This window comes from Ornithodoros turicata, chromosome 5, assembly GCF_037126465.1.
Source record: "Ornithodoros turicata isolate Travis chromosome 5, ASM3712646v1, whole genome shotgun sequence".
Classification (NCBI taxonomy): domain Eukaryota; kingdom Metazoa; phylum Arthropoda; class Arachnida; order Ixodida; family Argasidae; genus Ornithodoros; species Ornithodoros turicata.
Window position 1 is genome coordinate 26,375,493 of NC_088205.1, and position 26,078 is coordinate 26,401,570.

At 44.1% G+C, this 26,078-nt stretch overlaps 1 protein-coding gene and 1 non-coding gene across 5 annotated transcripts in view; both read left to right on the forward strand.

The window, feature by feature from the left end:
- The first annotated feature begins 5,993 nt into the window (after window positions 1-5,993).
- Window positions 5,994-6,066, forward strand: Trnaa-ggc (transfer RNA alanine (anticodon GGC)). Its single transcript has one exon. It is a non-coding gene; the product is annotated as a tRNA-Ala (tRNA).
- A 1,429-nt stretch (window positions 6,067-7,495) lies between these two features.
- LOC135394250 (ETS homologous factor-like) overlaps window positions 7,496-26,078 on the forward strand; it is a 134,356-nt gene continuing 115,773 nt past the window's right edge. The window contains exon 1 of one of the 4 annotated variants that reach the window (XM_064624909.1): window positions 7,496-7,760. In XM_064624909.1, coding sequence (XP_064480979.1) covers window positions 7,546-7,760 — 215 coding nt within the window. In that variant the 5' untranslated portion in view covers window positions 7,496-7,545. The remainder of the gene's footprint in view (window positions 7,761-26,078) is intronic. The other 3 variants (XM_064624908.1, XM_064624905.1, XM_064624906.1) reach the window with 3 other exon arrangements.

The window sequence follows — 26,078 nt, forward strand, 5'->3', positions numbered from 1 at the left end:
TGGGTTTCGGTCATTTTATATGTAATGTATCGTTGTGATTGCTCACATCATTCTCTGAGCTGTATAATAGCGTTCCTGTGTTTGGGCCCATACGTATTTCGCCTCCCGAACAACGCGGGACACACTCCAAACACACAGGGGGGTGGGGTGGGGGGGGTGGGGGTGGGGGGGGTAATGGCAGGACAGGCTCGCCGTTGTTGGCCGCACAGAAGTGGGCGTCATCACGACTAAAGCAAAAAAAAAAAAGAACACAAAACCCAAAGAAAGGACGTAGAGCTTCACCACATAGCACGCTGTGCGCCAACCAGGAATGATATATATACTGCTAGAAAATTTTATACCTTTTGGGGGCATAATCGGCTTGTCCCAGGGCGCATACCGTTTGAGATATAAACGATACACCTTTCTTCAATGTATACTATATCTTTATACCTCCATGAAGGTATATTATTTGCATCTCAGGGTATAAACATATACCGCCTAGGGGGTATATTTTAAAGACCTCGTGGTATAATTCCGGAAAACGGTAATATTTCATTTGATTTATTTCAGCGTCATATCAAGTGGTGGCTTCCCAGCCCAGCTTGCCACAAATTAAAAAAAAAGAAAAAGAAAACGCCAAAATTTTTGAAAAATTCATTTGAAAAAAAATCATTTTTGAACAAATATAATGCACTGAGTTGCTCTCAACAGGGATTTCGAACTGGGATGTCCACCGCTACAGCTGTACATGCCGTCACCGATGGGATCAATCAGGCTTTAAATGAATCTCATGTTGCTGTTGGCCTGTTTGCCGATTTGCGCAAAGCTTTTGATACCGTCGATCATCACATTTTGCTACAAAAGCTCTATTGTTATGGTTTTCGTGGAGATATCTGGAATCTGCTGAGGAATTACTTGTCGTCTCGTAGAATGTTTACTCAGATCGATGGGGAATCGTCTGTGTCTTTGCCTGTATGTACGGATATACCCCAAGGTTCTGTCTTGGGTCCTGTGTTATTTTCGATCTATGTGAACGATCTTCCATCGGTTTCCGACAGGCTTTCGACTTTCATGTATGCGGACGACACGTGTTTCCTCTTCAGCTCTCCAGATATTTCCGAAATTGCGCCGACCGTGTCCCATGAGGCAAACAAGATTGCTCATTGGTTTGCTATTAACCGTCTGACGTTGAATCCGTCTAAGACAAAGTTTCTTGTCTTCTGCAAGCCTTCTGCCAAATATGTCAAAATGAGCATCTCAATTCATAACAATGTTATAGAACAAGTACATGTTATTAATTACCTGGGCGTGACCTTAGATTCTCATCTCACTTGGAAACCACACATTGATAAAGTTGCTAAGAATATTTCCAAGTCTTGTCACATTTTATTCCTTGCCCGTCAATATTTTCCACTACATGTTTTACGTCAATTGTACCTCTCATTTGTGCAGTGTCATCTAATTTATTGTGCCGCTTCTTGGGGTACTGCATTTCCAACATATCTGGATCGTCTGTTCAGGCTTCAGAAGAGAGCTATAAGATTAATTACTTGTTCCTGCAGTAGAACTTCCTGTATTGAGTTTTTCAATTCTTTGAATATTCTCCCACTGCCTGATCTTATTCGAGAGCGTCGTGCCTTACTTGTAGAGTCAGTTGTAAAGAATAACGTTCCTTTTAATAACAACATATTTCAAAAATGTCCAAGAGGTAACCGAAGCGTCATGTCGAATGACTTTATGTTATATCGGCCAAAAAATATGTATGGTACGACATTGACAGTGTGTTTTGGGCCGCGACTCTGGAACTCTATGCCTCTTGAGGTTAAAAACAGCCAGTCATTCCGCAACATGCTACGACGATACCTTATGGACACTTCAGCCTATTTGAACCCAGGAATGTAACTGTTTGTTGCATTATTTATCTCACCTGTTTTTCTGTTCCATGTACCCCGCGGGGCATGAGCCTGTACTAGCGAAAGCTATTGGACACGCCCCACGGTTTTTCTTGTTCCTTGTTTCCTAGTGATGACAAATAAACTCAATAAAAGAAACAAGAATGGAACAGAAGAAAAAAAACAACTTTATCTTGGATGATGAATGGGGAGTACCATCACCAGGGGCGATATTCTATACCCCAAAACAGAAGAAAACACCTAACACGCTCGCACACAAATTCACATCTAACTCCAAAAGTTTGGGTGTGAAAAAAAAAAGGAGAGGAAAAAGTTAAGTAACAACAAATGTATTAGCATCAAACTGGAAGCCAAGAAACAGCACCAACAAATACCTACACTCTTAAAAATGAACTTCACTGCATAGCACGCTCCTAGCCAACCATCATCTGGAATGATATCGTTATCTGTCCTGGGAGCTTAATCGTCGTTACGGTCGTTACAAGCTAACGAGGGGCGGGAAATTTAAAAAGGTGGGCATGTGATACAACACGTGCACGGCGCTCTTCGCACGATACGTGAACGCCGTGGTACACGTCACGCGCAATGTGTCATGTGCCCACCTTTTTGAATTTCCCGCCACTCGTTAGCTTGTAACGACCGTAACAACGATGAAACGATTAAGCCCCCTGATTTGTTGAAAACGGGAGGCGTACGCCTTTTTTTGTGGCACTTATGCTTTTCATAATTGTCACAGAAAGGCGTGGGCCTCCTGTTTTCAACAAATCGGGGCAGATAACGATATCATTTCAGATTATGGCTGGCTAGGAGCGTGCTGTGCGGTGAAGTTCATTTTTAAGAGTGTAGGAGCAGTTTGCAAAGTATGGACACCCCTTCGCGGGTAAGCAACTTAGAGAAGTGAGGGCGCGTAGATTTAGTTCTTTCAGACACAAATAATAAGCCTGCTAGATACCCAACCCAACCTGATTCCATTGCTCACTGTATTAACGACGGTGTTTTTTAATTAACTTACTGTCTAACTGAGATGATATCGTATCCGCCACGAATTAATGTGACCTCGCACGTTGCGGAAGTATACAAAACGCTGAGGATATAGACGTAATAGAGAAGTACCCTATTATACCCTCACTTGCCGTGGAAGGTATACATATAGCTTTATGATGATCTATACCTTCCACGTGGCTTAAACGGGGTATACTTTTTATGTACATTTTCTTCTAACAGTGATATGTAACAGAGTCTTCGGATTATCGCTTCTGATTCGAATAGGGGGGGGGGGGGCGTACGCCTTTTTGTGGCAATTTGAATATATGATAATTGCCACAAAAAGGCGTACGCACACCCCTCTCTCCCTCTTCGTAGCAGACGCGATAACCGCACAGCGTGTTATGCGGTCAAGTTCTGTTTTTAGAGTGTAAGGGGGAGGCAATAGTAGATAAAGAAATCTTCCTGATGACGCTGAGCCTCGTGATGGTAGCAGTCAACGATTGCGTCTCAATGAGGTCATTATTTATTATCTCTTGAAAATTGTTGACATTTTCCAGCCGTTCTATGTGTTTAATGTGTTTAATTGGGACTTGTGGATGTTTCTGGTTGAACAGGCTCGTGATGTGTAGGACTTGGTCTTCAACGTGTTAATAATATTTCATTTCATGATTATGTGGCGTTGTAACTGTAGCTGTGGACACATTGTGAGTGTACCACCCGCTAGGATATTTCGGTTGGTGGCCACTCTCAAATGAATGAATAAATAATAGAGCCCGTATATATGATTTACGAAATATCACCAATATGTATCATTCGTATGTTGCATTCTTTCCTTCCACATTATTTCCCCCTCACTGTACCACATTATACCGGGTGTTTCAGTTAAATCCCCGGACTAAATAATTCGCGAACGGGTGCACCAATTGACGAATTTTCCTTTTTACAAGTCTCTGTCTGATACCACCTACAAGCTGCTCACTGTGTGAATGAGTGGGAGGCGCTCATTATTTAAATAAAAATTCAAATGAGTTTCGTAAAAAAACGTAACTTCTAAAGCAGGGCGCTGTCGGCATTAAAATGGGTACTAGCCCTTTTGGGACCTTCAGTGGACACCTTTTAGAGAAAAATCTGCCACCGAAGCGGGTCATTTGTTGCAGTAATTAGTTGGTTTCGGTTTACATATTTTTGTCACGGCTGGTCGCAGTGAAGCGCGAAAGGACGCTCTCCCGCTCCCTTATCCACCAATAAATTATGTCCTTACACCAATGAATTACGTCCTTTTGCGCTTCACCGCGACCAGCCGCGACAAAATATGTAAACCGAAACCAATTAATTGCAGCAACAAATGACCGGCTTCGGTGGCAGATTTTTCTCTAAAAGGTGCCCACTGAAGGTCCCAAAAGGGGTAGCACCCATTTTAATGCCGAGAGCGCTCTGCTTTAGAAGTCATGTTTTTTTTTTGTTTTTTTCGAAACACATTTTAATTTTTATTTAAATAATAAGCGCCTCCCGTTCATTCACACGGTGCGCAGCTTGTAGGTGGTATTTGACACATACTTGTAAAAAGAAAGTTCGTCGAAAGAAAGAAAGTTGGTGCACTCGTTCACGAATTATTTAGCCCGGGGATTTAACTAAAACACCCGGTATACGTAACAGAGAAGTAAAAATGTGTGTCGCTGGTGCACCTCATTGTACGACATGCCCAAGCCTTCGGCCTTACAAATAAAGGTTTCCTAATTTTATTTGATAAGATAAAGCAAGGCACGGTGCAACTTTCTCCTTAAAGGGACGGTCTCGCACCCCCTGCCCCTCTCATAAAGTGTACCATTCGATTGCCCTTTGTTGAAAAAGAAATACTGCGAATTTACCCGATAAAACACGCCACAGTTATTAAATAACCGAATTAAATCGATAAACATTGCAGGGCATGTGTTGCGATGTCTTAGAATGTGTTGTGTTGGCAACAATAAGAACAACCACGTCGCCCTGCGGGAAAGTCCGTGATAGGATACAGAAATCGTCTGCTTTTGCGCGCGCTAGTGCATCGGCGTGAGCAGACGACTTTCAGAAGTTGCTGGGCACCGCGGCAACTCTCGTACACTTTCTCTCAGCTCTCAGCTGAGAGACTACAACCCCACCCACAATCACAAATCTGAAGTCGCCGGCAATCGGCGCGCGCGGTCGCATTACAGCTCCGACCAAAAATATATTACGCACGCTTCCATTACACTCCCCGTTGCACACTCATCCCGTTGCTCATGCTTCGAAATGAAGCGTCGCTGACGACGTACATGGGGAAGGAGTGCGTGTTTATGTAAAAACCGCATTAAATACTCGCGGAAAGAAAACACGTGTCTTAGCTTCCACGTATCCGATTATGGGCTACATTATCGGAGACCCCACAGTCAATGCTCGGACTACATTTCTCCGCTCGCGGAGGTATATGCCTGAGTGTCCCCATTTCGAGAGCAAAGGGGATGACTCGACCCAAGGTGAAAGATGAAAGTCACTGAAAAGGTTAGCTAGCTCTAGGACTCGAACCCACATCTTCTGGATTGCCGGTCCAGGGCTCTACCAATTGAGCTAAGCTCTCCAGGGACAAACCAGCCACTGTCTCAATCACTCATCCTCCTTTCACTCTTACCATACACACATTCACACGACGGGATCGACGCAGGCGGCAACTGTTGAACATGAAAGAACTGATGTTCTGAGGCTGGAACAACATAGAAGGGACAAATACATACAAAGCCTCAATTTGCCTAAGAAATTAACGATGAAAGATGGAAGGAGGATGAGTGAGAGAGAGTGGCTGGTTTGTCCCTTCAGGTGACGCACCCTGCACTCTTAAAAATGAACTTCACCGCATAGCACGCTCCTAGCCAACCATAATCTCGAATGATATCGTTATCTGCTCTGATTTGTTGAAAACGGGAGGCGTACGCCTTTTCTGTGACACTTATGCTGTTCATAATTGTCACAGAAAAGGCGTACGCCTCCAGTTTTCAACAAATCAGGACAGATAACGATATCATTCGAGATAATGGTTGGCTAGGAGCGTGCTATGCGGTGAAGTTCATTTTTAAGAGTGTGGAAGCCGCTGAGAAGGATGTTAGCTTAGCTCAATTGGTAGAGCCCTGGACCGGCAATCCAGAAGATGTGGGTTCGAGTCCTACAGCTAGCTAACCTTTTCAGTGACTTTCATCTTTCATCGTTAATTTCTTAGGTAAATTGAGGCTTTGTATGTATTTGTCCCTTCTATGTTGTTCCAGCCTCAGAACATTAGTTCTTTCATGTTCGACCCAAGGTGCTTCTACAATTTACAATTACCATAACGACGACGTACCCGCAGGCCGACGTCATACGTGACGTATGCATGAGAGAATCGCACGTTTCGTCGTCTGCTATTACGGGACGTTTCGACAAATTCCTCGAAAACGACTTGGTTATTCCGAATGAAACTTTGACGGTTGTATGTGTATAGTTCCCGTGAAGCTAGTTGTGGCTAAAGTTCGGAATCGCCCCGGCTGTACGAGGCCGTCCTTTTAACACAGAGACGACAGGGATTGAACACTTGAGATCCACTACATCATCGTAAAAACGGGTGTATTCCCAAAAGCAGAAAGACTACAGTGAAAAAGAAACGGCGCTGCTTAGTTCGGGCATGGGACTGTCTAAGAGTCTACACACAGGATGTAAAACACTTTCACTTCAAAGACATAAACTACTTTTAGGGATAAACTGCAAAACATACTCATGACAATATATCATTTTTATTTGTTTGATACACTGAAGAAAAACCGAACAAAAAGATCAGACAACGTGGTTGCATCACCGGTGAGGCTGACAGGTTCGGAGGATCGTACCTTTTCGTTGTTCATTGGCTACCCGTTTGCAACCTCGAGGCCCTGCACTTGTCCGATTCACAACAAAATATCTGTCGGACAGCGCACACCTTCGGACGTCGCTCGCACGCTTCTGGTCGGTCATATTCAAGCAGCCTCTTGACGGCGACCTTGACCGACATCATAATCATACAGTTTTCTCTTTTTCAAGAACCAATGAATAAAACTCGTCTCCGCTTTCATATTGAAGTATTAAATTCACTCTTAATTGCTTTCCTGCCTTCCGGGCACCCTCTTGCCATTGCACGCAGCTTCCTCTTACCTCGCACCAGATATTAATTCCACATGCTTGTAACAATACTCAAAGCCCTCCACTCAAATGTAGAGCTTTCGAACTGGCCTCCGCGACCGCAGGTAAGCCGACGACAATCACAGTCTCCATTACACGGGCGCTTTCCCAAACTCGATCTTCTCTGGGACAACGCCGACGAGGCACCCTCGATGCACGCCGCTATTTCCCTGAGCGCTTACGCTCAGGTGGCACCCGCTACGAAAGGCGCCGAAATTCTCATCCAGCCGGCGGCACGCACGCGACCACGCGTTCCTCCTCGCCCCCCTCCCTCCCCCTCTCGTTCCTCTCTCAGGGAAGGACCCCTGCCCATTGGTTCCAAGTATGGGGAACAGGATCAGACATCGTTCAAGCCGCATCATTCTATCTTAGTCCGTCCTGGAAAAAAGTGCACCGTCCTCCACGAACGCTACATCGATGCCTCACGGGACTTGCAAGTGCTCCACGACAAAGTGCGAGTCATCGTAAGATGGCTACTGTTCATCAAGGTCTAATCAATGGACAGCATCAGCAACTTGAGCAGCAAAGACAGTTGGTGATGCAGCAACAGTTGGTGCATCAGCAGCAAGTGCAGCAAATGCAGCAAGCTAGTGTAACAGTGACACAAACCCAAGTAGTGCCCGCTGTTCAAAATGGCATACAACAGTACCAGATGAACCCTTATGCTGGATACAATGGATACAGGTGAGAATTGGTGTTGTGACTCTGCCTCGTCGGGTGACATATAGTGGTGAATACCACCACGCCTCTGATTTGATTTTGGGATTACCCAGCCAGAATTTTTATACCCCCATATTTTATTTGCGCAATTCCCTTTCCTTCGTTTATTTGTTCATCGATCTGCGTAGCATGATTTTTATTCATATATATTTTTTGTTTTACAGTCCAGGGGTTTAATATAATTTTTATTCGTGTATTTTTTATTTTTTACAATCTTGAATTCCTTAAATGAGGATGACATGGTAGATCAAACAAATCCCACAGGTTGACGACCTATGAATATCGTGAGTGATAAATTATACTCGACACTCACTCGAATTTTCTACGTAAATTTGTTTTTGGAGATAAATAAACAGTTAGGCACAACCATCACGTTTCGCGCACATAGTACCATATAAAAGTACATGTGGTCGCAGTCAAGGCGTTGTTACGCGGGTAAATGACATTATAACCTAAAATCCTACACTCGGTACTCTGGGACGCCTGTACGAAGCTTCGCGATGCGCTATCCCAAACGATGCGAAGCGCACCGATAACCTGCGTTCTACCATCCCAAGACAACTGACGCAAAACTGTGAATGAAACTTACACGCGCGCCAAAGTAACGGGCAGCCACAAGGAAAGACCAAGAAGCATCCCGCGTTGTCCCAGAGAACTTTCTCAGTTTCCTCCTGACACAGTCTCGCCGTGCATCGTACTCCAGAATGCGCGGTGGCAAATGTGGTCCAACGCGTGTGTTCTGTAATACGCCGCGAAGGAAACATGGGCTTGACCATCGTGTCTTCACGCTGTCCGTATGACCCGCTAGGCGTCCACGTGCGTGGTACTGTTGCATTCTCCTCTGACGACATTATTTATACAGAAAATTTATTACATTGATTACATTGACATTGTTATCCATCCATTGTACCAATACGTTTGATGCGCATGATGGGTCGGCAGCCTTCAGTGATCATTGGGTACACCAAAGGAGGTGAATGGATTGGAAGGAGCATTGCGGGACCAAATTTTGTGGGAAAAAAAATAAAACAGAGTCGGGAAAGCTTTCGATGGAAAACTACTTTCTGAGATTACTACTCATTTCAATCGTGCTAGCCATTTGCGAATAGTTACCAAAACTGAAGAGGGAAATTAACGTTAAGTAGAGGAGTGGTTGCTCTATTTTGGACCGGTTTGATTGAATAAAGGGCCCCTATGCTGCATATAAAGGTATTGGTCGAACGCGGAAATGGAATATATAGAAAAGAAAAACGTGTGGAGAAGCCATACGGAGATAAAGGCTTAGCTGAGTTTTGCAAGAGACCGACATCCTCTACTTGTACTACACTGTTTAGATTATCACAGAAAAAAAAAAAGGAAATGGACTGAAAGGATTCAGAAAAGTGACGCATATATTTCCTAGACTCCGATACGCTTTGTTAGAGATGTGCTCTACATGTGATTTCCAGGGACGACCACGTAACGTGTAATAACAGGACTAATAACAGGTTAGAAGTTACAGCGTGGATCATTATTAATAGGATATGCCGAATTACGAAGCAGACGACTAAAGATGATGAACTCACGAATAGTATTAGCAACAATTATTTTCTTAATGTTTCATCAACTGGAGGCCCGCGTAGTTCAGTGATTCCTTGTATCGTCGAGCAATATGCAATCAATTCACAATATTAATCAACCGCAAGAGCATAATGTATAGTATTTTAGAAGCGTGCCGAGTCGGAGTCGCGGTACACGCGACAATTTTAACTCCTTCCATGTAGCGAGAATATACGTATAGTCCAGCAAGCTAACGCCAGCATGCAGCATAGGAACGCGAATATAACGCCGTGTTATGTCCACCCACGTACAGATTGATGCAAACTGCCTTCTTTGCATATCTTTCATGTCTGGAGTAAATGCAGAAACGCTCTGTTTAGTTTTGCGTTTTCACTTCAGTACCGCCCGGAAATCGCGAGACGGTAATTACGGTATTTGTTTCTTTTATTTTACTTACAGTAAATTATGCATAATTCCGTTCCTTGCCTCCTATACGTTTCATTTATGTAACGTAATCTTGCCCTTCGAGATGCTACGATTGACCGATGAATTATACAGAAAAAAAAAGTAGCAATTAGTACCGATCTTGCACACAACGGTTGAAACTAGTAAGTCGCCTTTATATACCCCGAAAAGATTTCAAGTTTCAATTTTCGAGTTTATTGGGCATTAATTGACAAAATGTTACATTGGACATGAAATTTTACAGGAGAATGTCCCAAAGTAAGCGGAATCAGCACGTAAACTGTACCAGTATGTTTTGTTCCTATCAATGATTCCTATCAATGATGTTCCTATCAATGATGATGATGCAGTGTAATTACATATTTGGTAGGCCTACTATAAAATTTGTCTCACCATACAGCCAACATTGATTATAACATGCATAGGGCTTAGTGCATGTATGTTTCATGTACCGCACCTACATGCTGCGGTGTGGCGCTGTTGCGCAGCGGCGCAGGCGGCGCCGACAATTCCGCGCGATCTGCCCGGCGAGATGGCGCCATGCTCCTAGTGGAGGCTCGTGCGGCCTGAACGACTTGATAGGAACGAAATAGTGACGAATTATTTTTAGTATAGACGGCACTCACATTTACAGAGGCAGAATTGAATGACCCCAATGTGTGCATGCTGACACTCCTCTGTGTTTATCGCGCTGGTACATTTCACGCGAATGCCCTCATAATTTAAACGATATTAAAAAATGATATCCTTATAAATGAGGCGCTTAGAACATGAAAACCTGCGCCTCCTTTATAAGTAGAGCTAATAGCATTAAGATGGTGCCAATCTGGTATTACGGACAACAAGTTCCAATAGCGAGGCGAGAGAGGCCGTAAATTGTGCTTCCAACGACGTGCCTACAGGGCGAACGCGGTCCCGGGTATATCTGGCGTGGAAATAGCCTACATTTTACGGGCTCAGTCGACTGCTTTGGCGATGATGATAATTTACTCGCAGCGAAAGCGGCCGAGAAAGCGTGGAAAATCAGGCCATTGTGGGTTGCATGTAAGCCTTTATCCCGCTTGGCACCGACGTTTCAGCGCTGGCTGTAAACTGCCTGTACCCCTATAGACAACCCTCAGAATATCCAAAATAAGTGACTTCTTGGATCAGCAGCTATATATGTTTTGGTAATCTTGTGATGTGCCACGCAATGATAAGAAGACCCCCAATAAATTGATTAAAATAGAATGAATGAATGAATGAATCAATCAATCAAATAGAGTTTATTGCTAATCAAGCAAAATACGTACAGTGCATATACAGATGGAGGTCCTATAGTTAAAAACTAGTGAGAATAAAACTTATTCAGAACTTTTAGACTTACTGCGATGAATAACTGTATACTTTATGTACTCTGTTTTAGATTAATTGTACAGGCACGATAACAGAAAGCGAAAAAATAATCCCGAGGCAATCGATTTGAATAAATCTTATTGCGACAAGCAACAATGCTGTACTATATGATTTCGATTAATTGCGGGTATGCCATACATAAAATGTAAAAAAAAAAAGCACAATAGAAAGACTTATAAAAGCAGACTCATAAAAGAAAATGAAAATCGTCATTCGTCACATTCTCATAGTCATGTCATAGTCTATAGTCAACTCTATAGCTCTGGCCAATCTCCCTTTTGGCTAATGGCCATTCTCCATGCGAAGAAAAAGAAGTTGTTCTTGTAAGAGATTGAAGCGTAAACTCATCCACCATTTTCCAACGCACCAGTACTACCAGTGCCACGTGGTACAGCAATTAGGGGAAAAGTTTTAAATGACTCTTGATCGGTTGGCCAGTTCATGCAGTGCTGTTTCCACATGACTGGAATCGCATATTGCGTTGCTAAGATTTATATCCCTCTGCGGGAAACTTACGAAGTGTACAGTACGTTAAGCGTGACGCCACAGGACTATATCGATGTATGTTTATATGATTAAGTCACTATTGTTGCGCCATGCATGCCTATTACGTACGCAGCGCCTTATTGCAGTCGAGAATACTGCACACATCGTAGATGCAAGTGCTGCGTATCAATATATACGATAATATAACTACCAGCCGGCGGCACTCTAAACGCGCAGTCGAAACGAAAAAACAAGAAGAAAGTCCGTTTGCCCAAGGGTTTCATTATTCATGCCTACAAGAGTGAGCCGAACGGATTTTAAAATATCTATAGCAGCGTAATGTACAAAAATAAATCAAGCATAAAACGAGTTCAATATGAGAGAACTGATGTTCTGAGGCTGGAACAACATAGAAAGAACAAATACATACAAAGCCTCAAATTGCCTAAGAAATTAACGATGAAAGATGGAAGTCACTGAAAAGGTTAGCCAGCTGTATAGGACTCAAACCCACATCTTCGGTAATCCAGAAGATGTGGGTTCGAGTCCTACAGCTGGCTAACCTTTTCAGTGACTTCCATCTTTCATCGAGTTCAATATATTTCCCCGTCGTAGTAATGTTCGAGACGTTCCTATACATTGAAACTGCCTCCTTCATGACGCCCTACATTTCATCCCATATATTTGGACGATACGCCTCCAGTTGTATTTCCTACATTCACAATATCATTCTCGACACCATCGGTCATTCTTTTCGTCTATTCTGCAGACGAACGAAATGAGGATGGAGCATGAAGCTTCACCGAGACGAATTTACAACCAGATTCCAACTGTGTTCGACTAGGGCGCGATTTTGAAAAATGAAGCCGCGATATGCGATGCCAGCGAGCAAAATATGCGAGCGGCTTTGTGTATGCAAGCCGATAGATAGCCCACATGATTGGTAATTCGTTCTGCTTTGCTCGTCTCTTTTGTAAGTGGCCTCCTTGTGTCCCACAGGACCGGTGCACATTGTTGACTATGTAGAGCAGATTACATTTGGGAATAAGAACGGCGATCTGACCCCTTGAAAAGTGTCGTCTGCCGGTATGATCGTCACAAAAATCCGCAGTAAAATCTGTGTCATTTACAAACATCACGAGCTGTTGCTTCCTTGCTTCGACAGCGATTTACTCTTAGGAGAAACGCAGTAACAAAATTGTGCACACTATATCGACGAGGAATATTATTTGTTTCGAGAAAATCTATTGTGTTTCTTCGCACACATTACTCCACACCTGATACTACATACGTACAAGATATTATTTGTTGCTACTGCCTTCTGAGCAGCTCCAGTGGCATAGTGGTTAGGACGCGCTGACTTTCCACACCGAGGGTGGGAGATGACACGAGTTCGAATCCCCGCACCGACTGTGATGTCTGGGGGTTTTCCCCGAGTTCTCCGGCAGAATTCCCAGACGAATGTCGGCATTGTTCCCATGAAGTCTACCCAGGACGCATACTAACCCCCCAGTACTTCCCCCAGTAAGGGTTGCATATTGCTTAAATCCCAGGAAACCTATTTAAGCAATATGCAACCCTTGTACCTCTTTTGTCCTGACGAAGACAGTGCCACTGTCGAAACGTCGACCATTCTTTTTTTAATCTATGTGTTAAATTGCCAATTAAATAAATTAGTTTTTGTTAACGTTCCTGTAATCTGTAGTCCAAGTCTTATTATTTCACTTATATATATATATATATATATATATATATATATATATATATACCGCATCTTCGAGTGGCGTAAAGTAACAAATATGTCCAACAAAACAATGCAGCAACATTTGTTTGGTCACGTGTCTGCCTTCTGATCCCAATGTAGCGCGTTCGAACCCGGCTCAAGTTGCCGCCAAATTATGGCATAAGTTGCTTAGACGCCGCAAGACGTAGAAAATCGCACGATAAGGATCCCTCGGGTGTGCAAAATTAATGCGCACACCGACCACTGCGGCGCACGTCGTTCGCGATCATAGTTGTCTCGCGACGTCAAGGCACGAATTGTCGTGTCACGTGATTGCGGGGGTGCAGGATCAGACAGCAGGACAACCGGACTCGCCCCCGGACGCATCGCTCTACGTCAGAAAACCCGAGGCCTTGACCTCGTCACGACTTTGTCAAAGCGGCAGTCCAGAGAAGACAAATGTCACTGAGGAACATTCTTGTTCTGTTAACGCAAATGATGTCAGCCACTCTTGCGTTGCGATGGAATACGCACGATGAATGGAGCGTATACCCTGTTTGCGTCGTTGTGGAAAATCCGCAATCCGAGAGCCGTCATTCGTCCACGGCGCATGAACGCTGCCAACTACCTCCTCATCAAAAAGTAATGGCGTCAACGAATGAAGTGTTCTTAGAAACCATCCTCACTGCAGTAGCTCGACGGGCTCGTCCAGTGACGGGAAGAAATGCACGAGGCTCGGCTTTCCATCATAACACTACACATTCGTGGAATCGTAATCTCCATGTTCTCCACCCAATCTCTTGCAACACGTGTTGATAGGATACGCTTTCGTTTTAAGTTCATTTCTGGGTTCTGTATAAAAAAATTGGCCTCCTACTGTACCTTCAAGCCACTGTAGCTGTTCAGAATATTTTATTAACATAATTATCTAATCACACAAGTAACTGTCCAGATTAGGCTTTGCTAACTTAACTAACACAATCAATAACAACGTAGATGTTCTGCGTGCCACTGTAACTTGTACACTGAATGAAATAAAAATTGAATTGAATTGAAATGTACAAGAACATACGTGCATAGAATGCAGAGCGCTACTTCTGAAACTATGTTACACTATTCAATTCATGTTAGCTCATTATTATTATTATTATTACTATTACTATTATTATTATTTTCATTTGCTAGTGTGTAAAAGAATGTACTAGAATTCTATGAACGAATGATTGCCCGAACTCATATTAAAGTCCACAGTTTCAACATATCGAGAACATCAACAGATCAGCGATGTGCAGATTAGTTATTTGTACTAGTTAATTATTATTAGTTATTATTCCAAGTTATTACTTTTAATCCAGCCCAATCCATCCACGTAAACTGGTTGGCGCAACTCAGAAAGCTCAGCGCCAAAGTTCGTCACAAGTGGAAGAGTAACAGCTATAATACCCGATGATGACGATAATAATGATCATGATAATGGTAGCAAAAAAAAAAAAGAAAAGAAAAAAAGACACTGAGATGTAGAGCCCACTCAACGCGGGATTGGCTACTCCAGGGCGATTAGCAGCACATGGCTAAAAATACCTATAATACCTATGCAGGCGTCGCACGCCACTCTTGACGAGGGAACTGGACGCGAACAAGTACAATCATCTAAAGTATTAGCGTACTCCACATCTCCACATGTAAACATTCAACATTGGCGAAGGAGTGGCATCTGGAAGCCAATTTACTGATTCTGTTTTGTCAGTTGGAAGTTGGAATTCTTAGGACCATTAGCATGAATGAAAAAGAAGAGCAAACATCGGAATACACTTTGACGTAAGGGCAGAATATTTATATTAAGTAATGTTTTTCGGATGTGTTTTCTAGGGCCTGATGAATGAATTTAAAAACATATCCCTTTGTACGAGAATCATATTAGACCTGGACACGGGAGTGATTTCAAATGATGATGAAAGGGCGTTCTTTGTATCCTCAAGCAGACTCAAATGACAGGAAAGAAAGAAAAACCGAGAAAAGGACGAGGCTTTTTTGCGTGGTGCTGACCTACTCTGGGTAACAGCAATGCGCGCTGTGGTTGCGCAAACTTTACTCCTTGACTGCACAAGTAACTGTCCGGATAGTTTCCAGGAAGAAAGCGTTTGTCCGAAATATCAGTGTATACTTTTAAATTGCAGTGAGTTTAAAAGTGCTGGTTAGCCGTTTCATTTATTCCAAATGACTTTGGAGATTCCTCCGTCAAATTTGCGCCCTAATACCCATCATCATAGCCTTCCATATGGATAAGTGCTTGCGACGTGAGACATCTTGTGGCAAACCAAATCCCCACCATGCATCCCATCACAAACAACAGTGTTATCTGTGTTTTCTGCCAGACGAAGGGCTCGCAGTTGTCGGCCTCACAGAGGAACATTTTACTCCGGTTGTTTATGTGCTATTTTTGCTTTGTCACCGTGCACACGCATAGTCCTTCAACCAATCACATTCATTTTAGAACCTAAAAATAAATCACAATATTTTCTTCCGCGCATGTCACGTCATGTCCAATTCCGTTTTCAAGTAACAACTCCGCAATCTAAGTTTCCAAGTGTTATCGTTCTGGCCAGACTTGTGCCCGTTACTCGAAAAAAGTAATTGATTACCGTTACCGTTACTCTTCTAGCAAAAGTAATTGATTATCGTTACCAATGACTCGACTCGAAATGTAATTGAGTAACGAGTATAAAAGTAACGCGTTACTCGGGCCGTTACTTTCAGTTCATGCAAACATTTCCGCCCCCGTTTGCTTCGAAAAAAAGAAAAACCTCAACTCCCAAGTGATTGGGACAGCTGAAATAGCGCGAAAGACTCGCGCGTGAGAAGTAGCAATAATATTTTTTCCACTTACTACAGTAAGAATAGCCCAACAAAGACACAGGAAATTGTTATTTTCACAGTCACAGAGCATTCACAGAGCCTTGTTATTTTGTGTCAGACTCTACTTCAAACGTAATTGATTACTCAAAATTGTAATCGAATTACCTGAGAAATTACTTGTTCAAAAATGTAATTGATTACTCGAAAAATTACTGAAAGTAATTGATTACAAGTAACGCAATTACTTGTAACGCGCTACCTAGAAGTCTGGTTCTGGCATACCGTGTGAGAGAGAATGAGTGAGTAATGCATAGCGCGCACCACGAGGTGAACAGACACGCGCTATTATTGCACGAAGAAGACAGTAAACCTTACGTCACCGTTTGTGTACCCAGTAATCTGAGCCCACGCGTCGAATGCGGGTACTTTTTATTACAACCATCACGGACGCAATGCTTATTCGAAGCCGACAAAGTCGGTGTCTTTGTAGACTTCGGTCTCCCGGTCGCTCTTTGTCTACACTTCCTTCTCAACAGTGGGCGTACGCCATTTTTGTGGCATTATGCAGCTCATAACTGCTACAAAAATGGCGTACGCCCCCGTTTTCATCAAATCTTGGGAGAAAGTGTCGTCATTGGGGATGATGGTTAGCTAGGAGCGTGCTATACGGTGAAGCTGTTTTTAGAGTTCATTCCAAATGATATCATTCTGTCTCGTGTGTTATGCAGTGAAGTTCCGCAAGACACCTCCTTAGGAGCGGTTCTTCCACGGAAAACTCTGATTTACGTATATAAGGCGCACCGGTAGATAAGGCGCACTGCCTCTTCGGGACACTTTTTACAAAGTATAACGCGCGCGTTATACATAGGAAAATATGGCATCATGAAAATGTTCCCTGGGGATCACTGTGTATACAGCATCCGTATTTATGCGAAGTAGCAAACGCCTGATAGCAATCCCGTCCAGACGCTACGAAGAGAACACGGCACTGGACTCAGATGATGTGGTTCCGTAGCTCACATTCTCTCCCAGCATGAACGAGGAACCCGTCGGTGGCATTCCTGCGTATACCCTGTAAACAGAACGGCATCCACGCTGGCTCACGAAGCCCACTTTGATGCGAAAAGTCAGAAGCAGCACGACGTCTCTCGAAGCCCACGATCGCAGAAGCGTACCTGACAGCCACGGACCACGACGACGGGACCCGATCAGCGAGCTCTCCTTGTAAAGGGATGCCGCTGCCCGATGGAGCCATCATTCCTGCGACAACCGCGACGTGCACAGCAGGGTTATTCACGATGTCACGTGCAGGAACATTATGCGAGAGACCGTGGGACCCGTTCGAGTAGTGACACGGATTGACGCCCGGATGTGTACTACGGAGACATCTGTTCATTTATATTTCTCAAGGAACAAAACGTAGACGTCATTTTCGCCTATACGTAGTCAGTATTAGTATAACGTGTGTCAGTGGGCAGAGCACGCCGTAAAATGTTCCGCATGCGGGTACATGCTCCTCCGAACACCACTAAATGGCTCAGCTGTTTGAATTTTCTATTCAGCTGGAGCATGCTAAGCACACAGTTAAAGGTGGTATGTATTTAAAATTGAGATTTGTGGCAATATGAAGTGCGACATTTTTCTAGAAATTTGACGGTGTATAACATTCCGGACATAATGGTTTATGCGATTGCACAATTCATCTACATTTTACGATGAACTGTAAAGTTGCTTGAATCTCCTCAGTCGCTTCTCATCGCTTTCAAGAGTCGATAGGCAGTTTTGCACAGCGAAAACGTGCTTCCAGGAGCAGGTGACGATGAAGTGGTTCTGTTCTTTGTCGTCGTAGATAACCTGGTCCCCATTAAAGGGGAGGTGCACTGGGAAATAAAAAAAAGGAACGTCATCTATGGCTCTAAGTCTCTATCGATTTTTACGGCAGTTTCCAGTATAGTCTAAATTCTGTTTAGCTTTTAAATAACGAAGGCTCCTTTAAAAGCAAGTCCTGGTTCATATGTCCAGGTGGACAAGGGTGAATTGATCGTATTCCCAATGCTTCAAACTTTCTGTGCGATTATAAATGAATTTGCAACGTGCCTCTATGCAATGGACAGCTGTTTACTTCTGATCATAGTTGTCTCGCGATGTAATATGAGAGAACTGATGTTCTGAGGCTGGAACAACACAGAAGGGACAGAGGGTAGAGCCCTGGACCGGTAATCCAGAAGATGTGGGTTCGAGTCCTACAGCTGGCTAACCTTTTCAGTGACTTTCTTTCATCGCGATGTAATACCACGAATTATCATTATCTCTTAATTATTCCATTCTAGATTTTCTATTATCACAGTAAACGCTTCCGCGCCTAGCATAACGCTAGCTTGGGAAGCTAGAATATGTAGAAGATGAATAACAATTGGTGTCATAAAATAACACGGGGGGGGGGGGGCACGTTTTGGGTTGAGACAGTAATGCGGTTCTTGTTGCAACGGTTTCCCATTGACGACAAACGAACTTGTGGGGAATAAAGAAGAAAAAACTGCAACGGCGCCTTCATTTCCCGTGGCATGCCAAGCAAGAAGGTATTCAGGAGTATGACAAGCGTATGCAGATTGCAGAGGGTACACTTCTCCACATTTGTACTTTCCATCTGACGAAGGGGCTTACCAGTGTCGTATTCCGTGTGCACCAGCCTCGTAGCGTACTAGTCACGCGAACCGCTTTTGTTTTCTTCCCACAACCCCTTTTTCGAGCAACCCATCCCACGCGTGACCAGACGGAGACAGAAATGATAATGAGACGGAACAGCACTTGGCGTATCCCTGGTATGCTCTCCGCACTTGAGGGGCATCGCACCCTGCACGACAAGCAGACGACATTCGGTCCTGCGTGGCCAGAATATTTTATGAGACTTCGCCGCGATCTGGTTCATCTCTGTAGGTCAGCAGAACCCTCGATGCTAAACCAGGAAACGAACTTCTCAACATCCAACGAACCACAACAGAAAGAGCCAGGAAAAGAGGTACGCACGCGCATTTCCAATCGCGTCATCTAGCGGCCGTTCCTTAAACCAGCCCCACGTTCCGTCATCTCCCAGGCAGCGCCACATGGTGGCGGGCCACCACAGCGCGCAACAGCTGTAAGGTCAGGTCAAAATATGTCGAAGAAAAGAACGAATTTGGAGTGTCGATGGCGGTGTGCGATAAGGGAAGGTCGATCCTGCAGTTGTATCGGATTAGAGCCGTATTGGGAGGCAGCTCTCATCTTGGAGGGTGAACGTTTCGAAACTTAGCAGGTTATAAGCAGGAAGAAGCAACGCGGATGTGACAGACGACAGAGGGAGCGCGTACGGATGTATCCATCGTTACCGCTATTAGATACGTGAACGGCTCTTCAAATGGTCCTTTCTGACAGTTGGAAGCGAGTCGCCAATTAGGTAGCTACCGGAGATGCAGGACCGACATTTTTGCAGCATCTGTTTGCACCACATTACAACAACAAATAACTTCGCCGCATAATATGCTCAGAGCCATCTATGACACAGAATGACGCACTCTTAAAACTGAACTGTTCAACAATTTTGCTTTGTCCCCGTGTTTGTAATTGTCGCCGCGTATCAGTCATGTACCGACCGTCCCCTTACATTTCCTATCCTGAACAGCAGTTGGTTCGAACTTGTAACAGCTGCGGGATACCCCCTAACGAAGGTTTCAAACTCTCTGTAATGCGAGAATGGAAGGAACATTGCACAGTTGCATCTTCAGTTGCACACGGAGTAACTGTGCGTGGTATCAAAAGCAATGGCGCTGTCTAATCATAATCAGTTGGTTTTGGACGCTCCAGATAACATGGACCTCGTGGACAAATGTTTCTGGTTGCCTTACTGCCTCGCAGTGTTTAGAGTGATGTGACTGGTGTTCAAGAACGAAATGCACACGCAGAGATTTTACAAGCTGAGACCGCCCTCAAAGCAGGTTAGGGATTTACAAACCAAAGCAGACACTTCCAAGAAGAAACTGACAATAAATAATGTTTTTCTGATGTACGAAATTTTCCCCATCAGAAACAGGGAACATTTTGAAGCTTGGAATGAGCGTTCTGCAAGACACATGTCAGAGATACTATGGAACATACGCAAGGAAATTATGTATGCCTACGGAAATGACTGCAATTAGCAAATTGCAGGAACGTCCGCCTTGCAAAAAGCAATTCCGTAGATGTTGCCGCATATTCGTGCTTTTAATGGCGGTCCTGGAAGTGCCATTGTTGGGTCTCACGACCCCCCCCCCCCCCCCTACACCTCCGGCAGACTGAAAACTCTCTGCCTATGGTTCGTAGCGTGCTATATGCGCTTAAATTCTTTCTTAAGAGTGCTGCTACAGATGTGCACGCTGGGAAGCCACGTTGAAGGTCCTGTTCTTCGACGAGCTTTTGTCGTTCTCGTTACAACGTACATGTGGTGACACGTACACACGAACCGGGCACGAGATCCGTATAGGGTCACGGCCGGGACGAACTTCATGATCCCAATCCCGATCACGTATTGGATACGACTTGTTGCGAAACCCGGGCGGTTTTTCAGAGTCCCTCGGCTAAGTCAACGGAAGAAAGATAGGCGATGCCGTCTTGTGGGCTAAGCCCCAGCGGCTTCCGAAAGAATCATTGTCTCAAAGCTTCGTACGAGCAGCTATTTCGGCCTACAACAACTTTGTCCAGAACCGTGTCTGATGACAATAGGGAAAGCAGGCAGTGAGTCCTCGAAGCTTCTCATAGCGAAGCTATGAGATTTTGGGACTAATATGGAAAGCATTCTTACCATCACCGGAAACAAATGAGGTTATCAGCTGAGTGTTTGCGATTCGCCCTTTTCTCTTTTCTTGGTTGCCTATTGTGCGGGTGTTGCTCACTCTTTTTATGGCCAACGTCTCCAGTTTAACCTTATCAAATGGTCACGCGAAAATCTGAACAAGATCCACTCTTAACAAGGCGAACTAAAGTGTTGTTATAACATCGTGCATGCGTTGTACTGCCAGCAGGCCAGCACCACCTAGAAAAAAAGCCTGACGCCTGACTGCGTAAACCATGCAAGTGACGTAGTGATTAAGAATCCGCCAATAGCGACCGTGCTTCAGCGGCCGTAGCTATGGAGGCAAGCCGCCATGAGCCGCAGGAGAAGCCACTTGCAGCCAGAGAAAGCCTATGTTCGAAATCGTCTGCGGCGAAGTCCAGTGGGAGGATGCATTTTTCACCCTTCTTATAGGCAACCCTTCTGTATCTTGGTCGCAGTAGCACTGCATGCCAGAGCATTGAGGAAGAAATGGTTATTTGTAAGGCATGTGCGAATATTCGAGTTTTTCGAATACCGTATCGAATAATCTGTATTGGATCTATAATCGATTCTATATTTTGATCTTTCTCATGTATATTTCGACCCTATAATGGATGTTTGTTTCGAACCGAATAGTTCTGAAACTGCATACGTCAGGCCGAAAACCGTACAAGAGATGGATAATTTTTTTTAAAATGTAATTTGACTTATAAACTTACGGCATAAGACAGTGTGAGCGCTACTTCATCTTCTGATCCGAAAGAATATATCGCGTATATACATATATGTTGTACGCATGTTTATATCCGTACATGTGATGCATGCGTATCTGATCCAGCTATACAGCTACACGCTTCGTATTTCCTTGGGCTATGTATCTATTCGCTTCGTATTAAATTCGGTTTTAAAGCCCATGCCTGTTATTTTTGTACGTGCCACAACCTCATCGCGGACCTCCTACTTCAGAGGAGCAAAAGCCTAGGTCATCCGGATTGGTTTCCGAGAACACGTGACCTCTCCCCCGGACCGTCGTAATAGTTTCCTGCGATATTACAGCCGGATGAGTTTCGAGGTATTAGCGGTACCTATTTTCTGCGCGTCTATTAATCTCTTTTCTGTAAAACTTGTAACTCAAGTTCACATCGATACAAATAAGCGTCTCTCGTATCTGACATAACGCTGGCATAACGCTATCACAACCAGAGGTCGGCGCTTGCGACCACTGCTCATTCATGCTCACTCGCTCGCCGCCGTTTGTTCACTCATGTTCGATTCATTCGTCACATTGAGCATGAGTGAACATTCTCATGAGTGTGAATTTTGTCAAGTATATCACGCTCCTCCATGTAGGAACTGCAGGCGCTTTCACCATGAGACTGCCACACTATGGGGCCATTACAGCTCAACTCATTTACCGCATTGAGCATAAATGAACATGTTCATGAGTGAGTTTTTCCGAGGTATATGATCGCAACACCTTTGACCAGGGGCCTCAATCTCAAATCTAGTCGCGGGAGCATAGACCACATCATGGAGGGCAGCAGAGAAATCATGGTAATTACCCTACCCGCAAAATACTCCAAAACAGCATGAAAATACAAATACACACAAAGAACTACAGCGATGTGTAGTTATTGTGGGGCCCGACCATGCGCACAATACATCACTGAAAAAGTCCACTTGCGACACCAAAAGAAATAAATAAGCTGCCTTTCGAAGTCGGGTACAGTAAATACATGGAAGACGATTCAAGGAAAATACGTACATAGTTCTTTGCGAACGACTATGACAATGTTCAGGAGTGCTGAAAATGCCTCATATTTACACACTTGTTGCCTTTGCGTACAGTTTCGCCTTGAAAAACGAAATAGAAAAATCACAGAGAAACGGCAAAACCTGAAAAGATTAGATAAAATGGCCCTAGCACATACGAGTAACAGTTCCGTCTCTCTTTTTTTTCCCCTCTTCCTCTCTCTGCTCTCTTTCCTATTTCTCGTGGATGATATCTGGAGAGGCTGCTGCCCCTATAAGCTGAGTAAACTTATTGTAAAATTAAGATAAACTCATCCTCACATTAATTACAGTATTAGTTTACGAAAGTGCACGCGAAGACCAAGTTGGTGTGACCATAACTTATTAAGGTACATGAGCCACCAGAAGTTCTCACATGCGTCTGTGGTACCTAACGATGGACGGGGGCAACGCTATACGCCGAGCAAGGGTTAGAAAACAAAGTGCCTGAAAATCTAGTTTCATTCGTAATTCTTCACTATTTTTTTTAGTAGGCAGCTTTCTTCTGGTTGGTGGTCAAGGAACCTTGGACCACAGAATTGCTGACTACGGGCCACATGCGACCCGCGGGTCGCGTGTTTGAGACCCCTGCAGGATTTGACTAATGCTACTACACTAACTACATATATCTATTGAATTTATTGACTAGGTGTTGAAATGACAAAAACTATGAGAAATGAAGCGTCTCAAAACAAATTTAACGAGGCATTAATGAATTGTGATGAGCCATGAGTGAATCACTCATTAAAATTGGTCTGAGAACTTCACTTTTTGCCAAGTTTTGGAGTATCAATGTATTCCTCTTCTGATTTGGATTATATATATGATTGATGAATGAACTATATATGAATTATTATGATATGATTTCATTTGAGAAAGAATAAAAATATGGACAGGTTGGTGGGGGAACTGTCACTCGGTTATTACTGGAAATATTGAAGATGTGCGTGTCCCTAATGGGGCGTTCGCTTTTTCTCAGCGACGTGGCGCTGCTGCAGCTACGAAATAACACTCTGGAAGCCACTTCTATTCCAATCTGTATTCCTGCTCGAAGCAAAGACGTCACATGGTAGGACGCATAAGAAAGGAACATGCGATGACGAGAGACGATGAAAACCCAACCTTCTCTCTGACAGAGGACGAGGCGATTGCGTGCTACCTTAACGAACAACAAGACGTAAAACGGAGCTTACCGCTGAGAGCGCCATGCATATCACCTCGAAGGTCGTATTGTGCGTGCTACCGGACCAACAAAATAAACACCAAGTTTCGTGCCACCACCGTAGTAGATAATGCGAGGAGAAAAAAATGGAAATCTCGAAAAACGGCACGGATGTCGAAAATTCGGTGGGAACGCTTGGCCGCCCGGTTCACTCAAGCGTCCGGTGCGCGTTCGATAAAACAATGCCAAGTTCGCGTCCAGTGCGTTCGATCGCTGATAATGGCGGAGGTCCTTGAATGGACGACGGGTTGCCGGGATCTCGGTCGAAAGGAACGAATCACTTTGCCGAAACACCGACGGGTGTCACGCGGTTACTTTCGCTGCTGAAAGTCGTTAATTGCTGAAGCTACAGCTGAAACTCGTTACTGTTCTGTACTGTTGTACTGTATACTTGGAGGCAACAATTACGGTCTAGCTACGGACTAAGCACACAAAAGAGACAGAGGTGTCTCTGTCTCTGTTTCTGTGTGTTTAGTCCGTGACTAGACCGTTGTCGCCTCCATGTAGTGACAGTCACTAGACAGTTTTAGTGGATCTGTGAACATCCGACGGAGCGAAAACGTGTTTTAGCGAACCGGGCTCTTTTCGCGAACGCTCCGCAAAAGTCATCGAGCGGTTGTCAGCAAAAGCTTCGATGGTCAGAGCCGCGAACCGTCTCACGCTATTTGAAAAGGGTGACGCACTGCATAGTGCAATGCCCAAATGCTATGTGGTGCGCTACACGATTCACTGCAATTTAAATGCTAATAGCCGTGCAAGACTAAACGTCATTTTAATTGCAATGCGTCTTGGACGCTTCATCACTGGGGAGACTGAGCATCAAACCCCGGAGGGGACATCGAATGACCAGTTATTATAACAACTAATAATAAGATCCAAAACGGGAACTTATTTACAGACAGTGTCAGACTAACAGCATCACCAGCGCCGTGATGGTGTCCACCTGCCCAAGCGACGCACACTGAAAGTCGTGACTTAGCTGCTCTGTAGGTATTAAGAAACAGTTACAGTGCTGCTGTAATAACCCTTTGCTGTTAAATTACGAGCTGCGTACACGGGGATTACACAGGATGAACAGCAATAAACGAAAAAAATAAATATGCAAATTACTCCGCAGCAAATTATTGACGGCAATGTGATGTCTCATATGGTGTAACCGCTCGTGTCCACGCGACCATAACACACGACAAAGCACTTCTTTCGAGGAAGTCCAGCGCGAAGAACAGCGGTAACAGACGACAAGTTACGACCTGCTTGTCTCTGCGCATGCGTGCAAGAGGGTGGTTTGTCAAATTCCCGCCGCAATGCGATGTCTCTTGCAGGTAAGGCGACGGCCGTGTTGTGGATATAATATAACTTAAATTCCCCCCATTCGACGCTTCGTCAAGGCCAGATGATTGTTTCGAATAGCCCTTAACAGCTCAACCGACACATAGCGCTCCGGGCGGCCGGCGATCAAAGCTCGATTTAGATTCGGCTACGCGTCGTCGGAGCCACGAAAGGCAGCCTTGGCTTCATCGTCGAAAATGTCATGCGCTTTGTCTTTCAAACTGCTGTTGCACAAATTGCACCTTCACGCATTTCAAGGGTGGGCAGTAATTGTGATACTTTGTATTATATTCTTATCTCTTTCTTTTGAGCGCATATTTGTATATCATGCTCATTCTCTGAATGTATTTTCTCCTGCATTATAACTAGGGTTTTTATTTTAAGGCGGACTCGACGTGTCTTTTTCGTTGTTTCTTTATTTTCATGAAATCGGCGTTTTTCGGTGATTTTTCTTGCGTGTACGTGGTTTACCCTGTGTTATCGGCGAATATAAGTCGCAACGTAATTTCAAAACTGTGCGTCTCGGCTCAGCCTTAAAACCAAAATCCAATACAAAATTACCCCTTGTGAGACATCACAAAAGGAGCACTTTATTGTTCCACAGGGATGGTATACCTAAAACAGTGGTGGTACCTAAATCGTGAAAGCAGA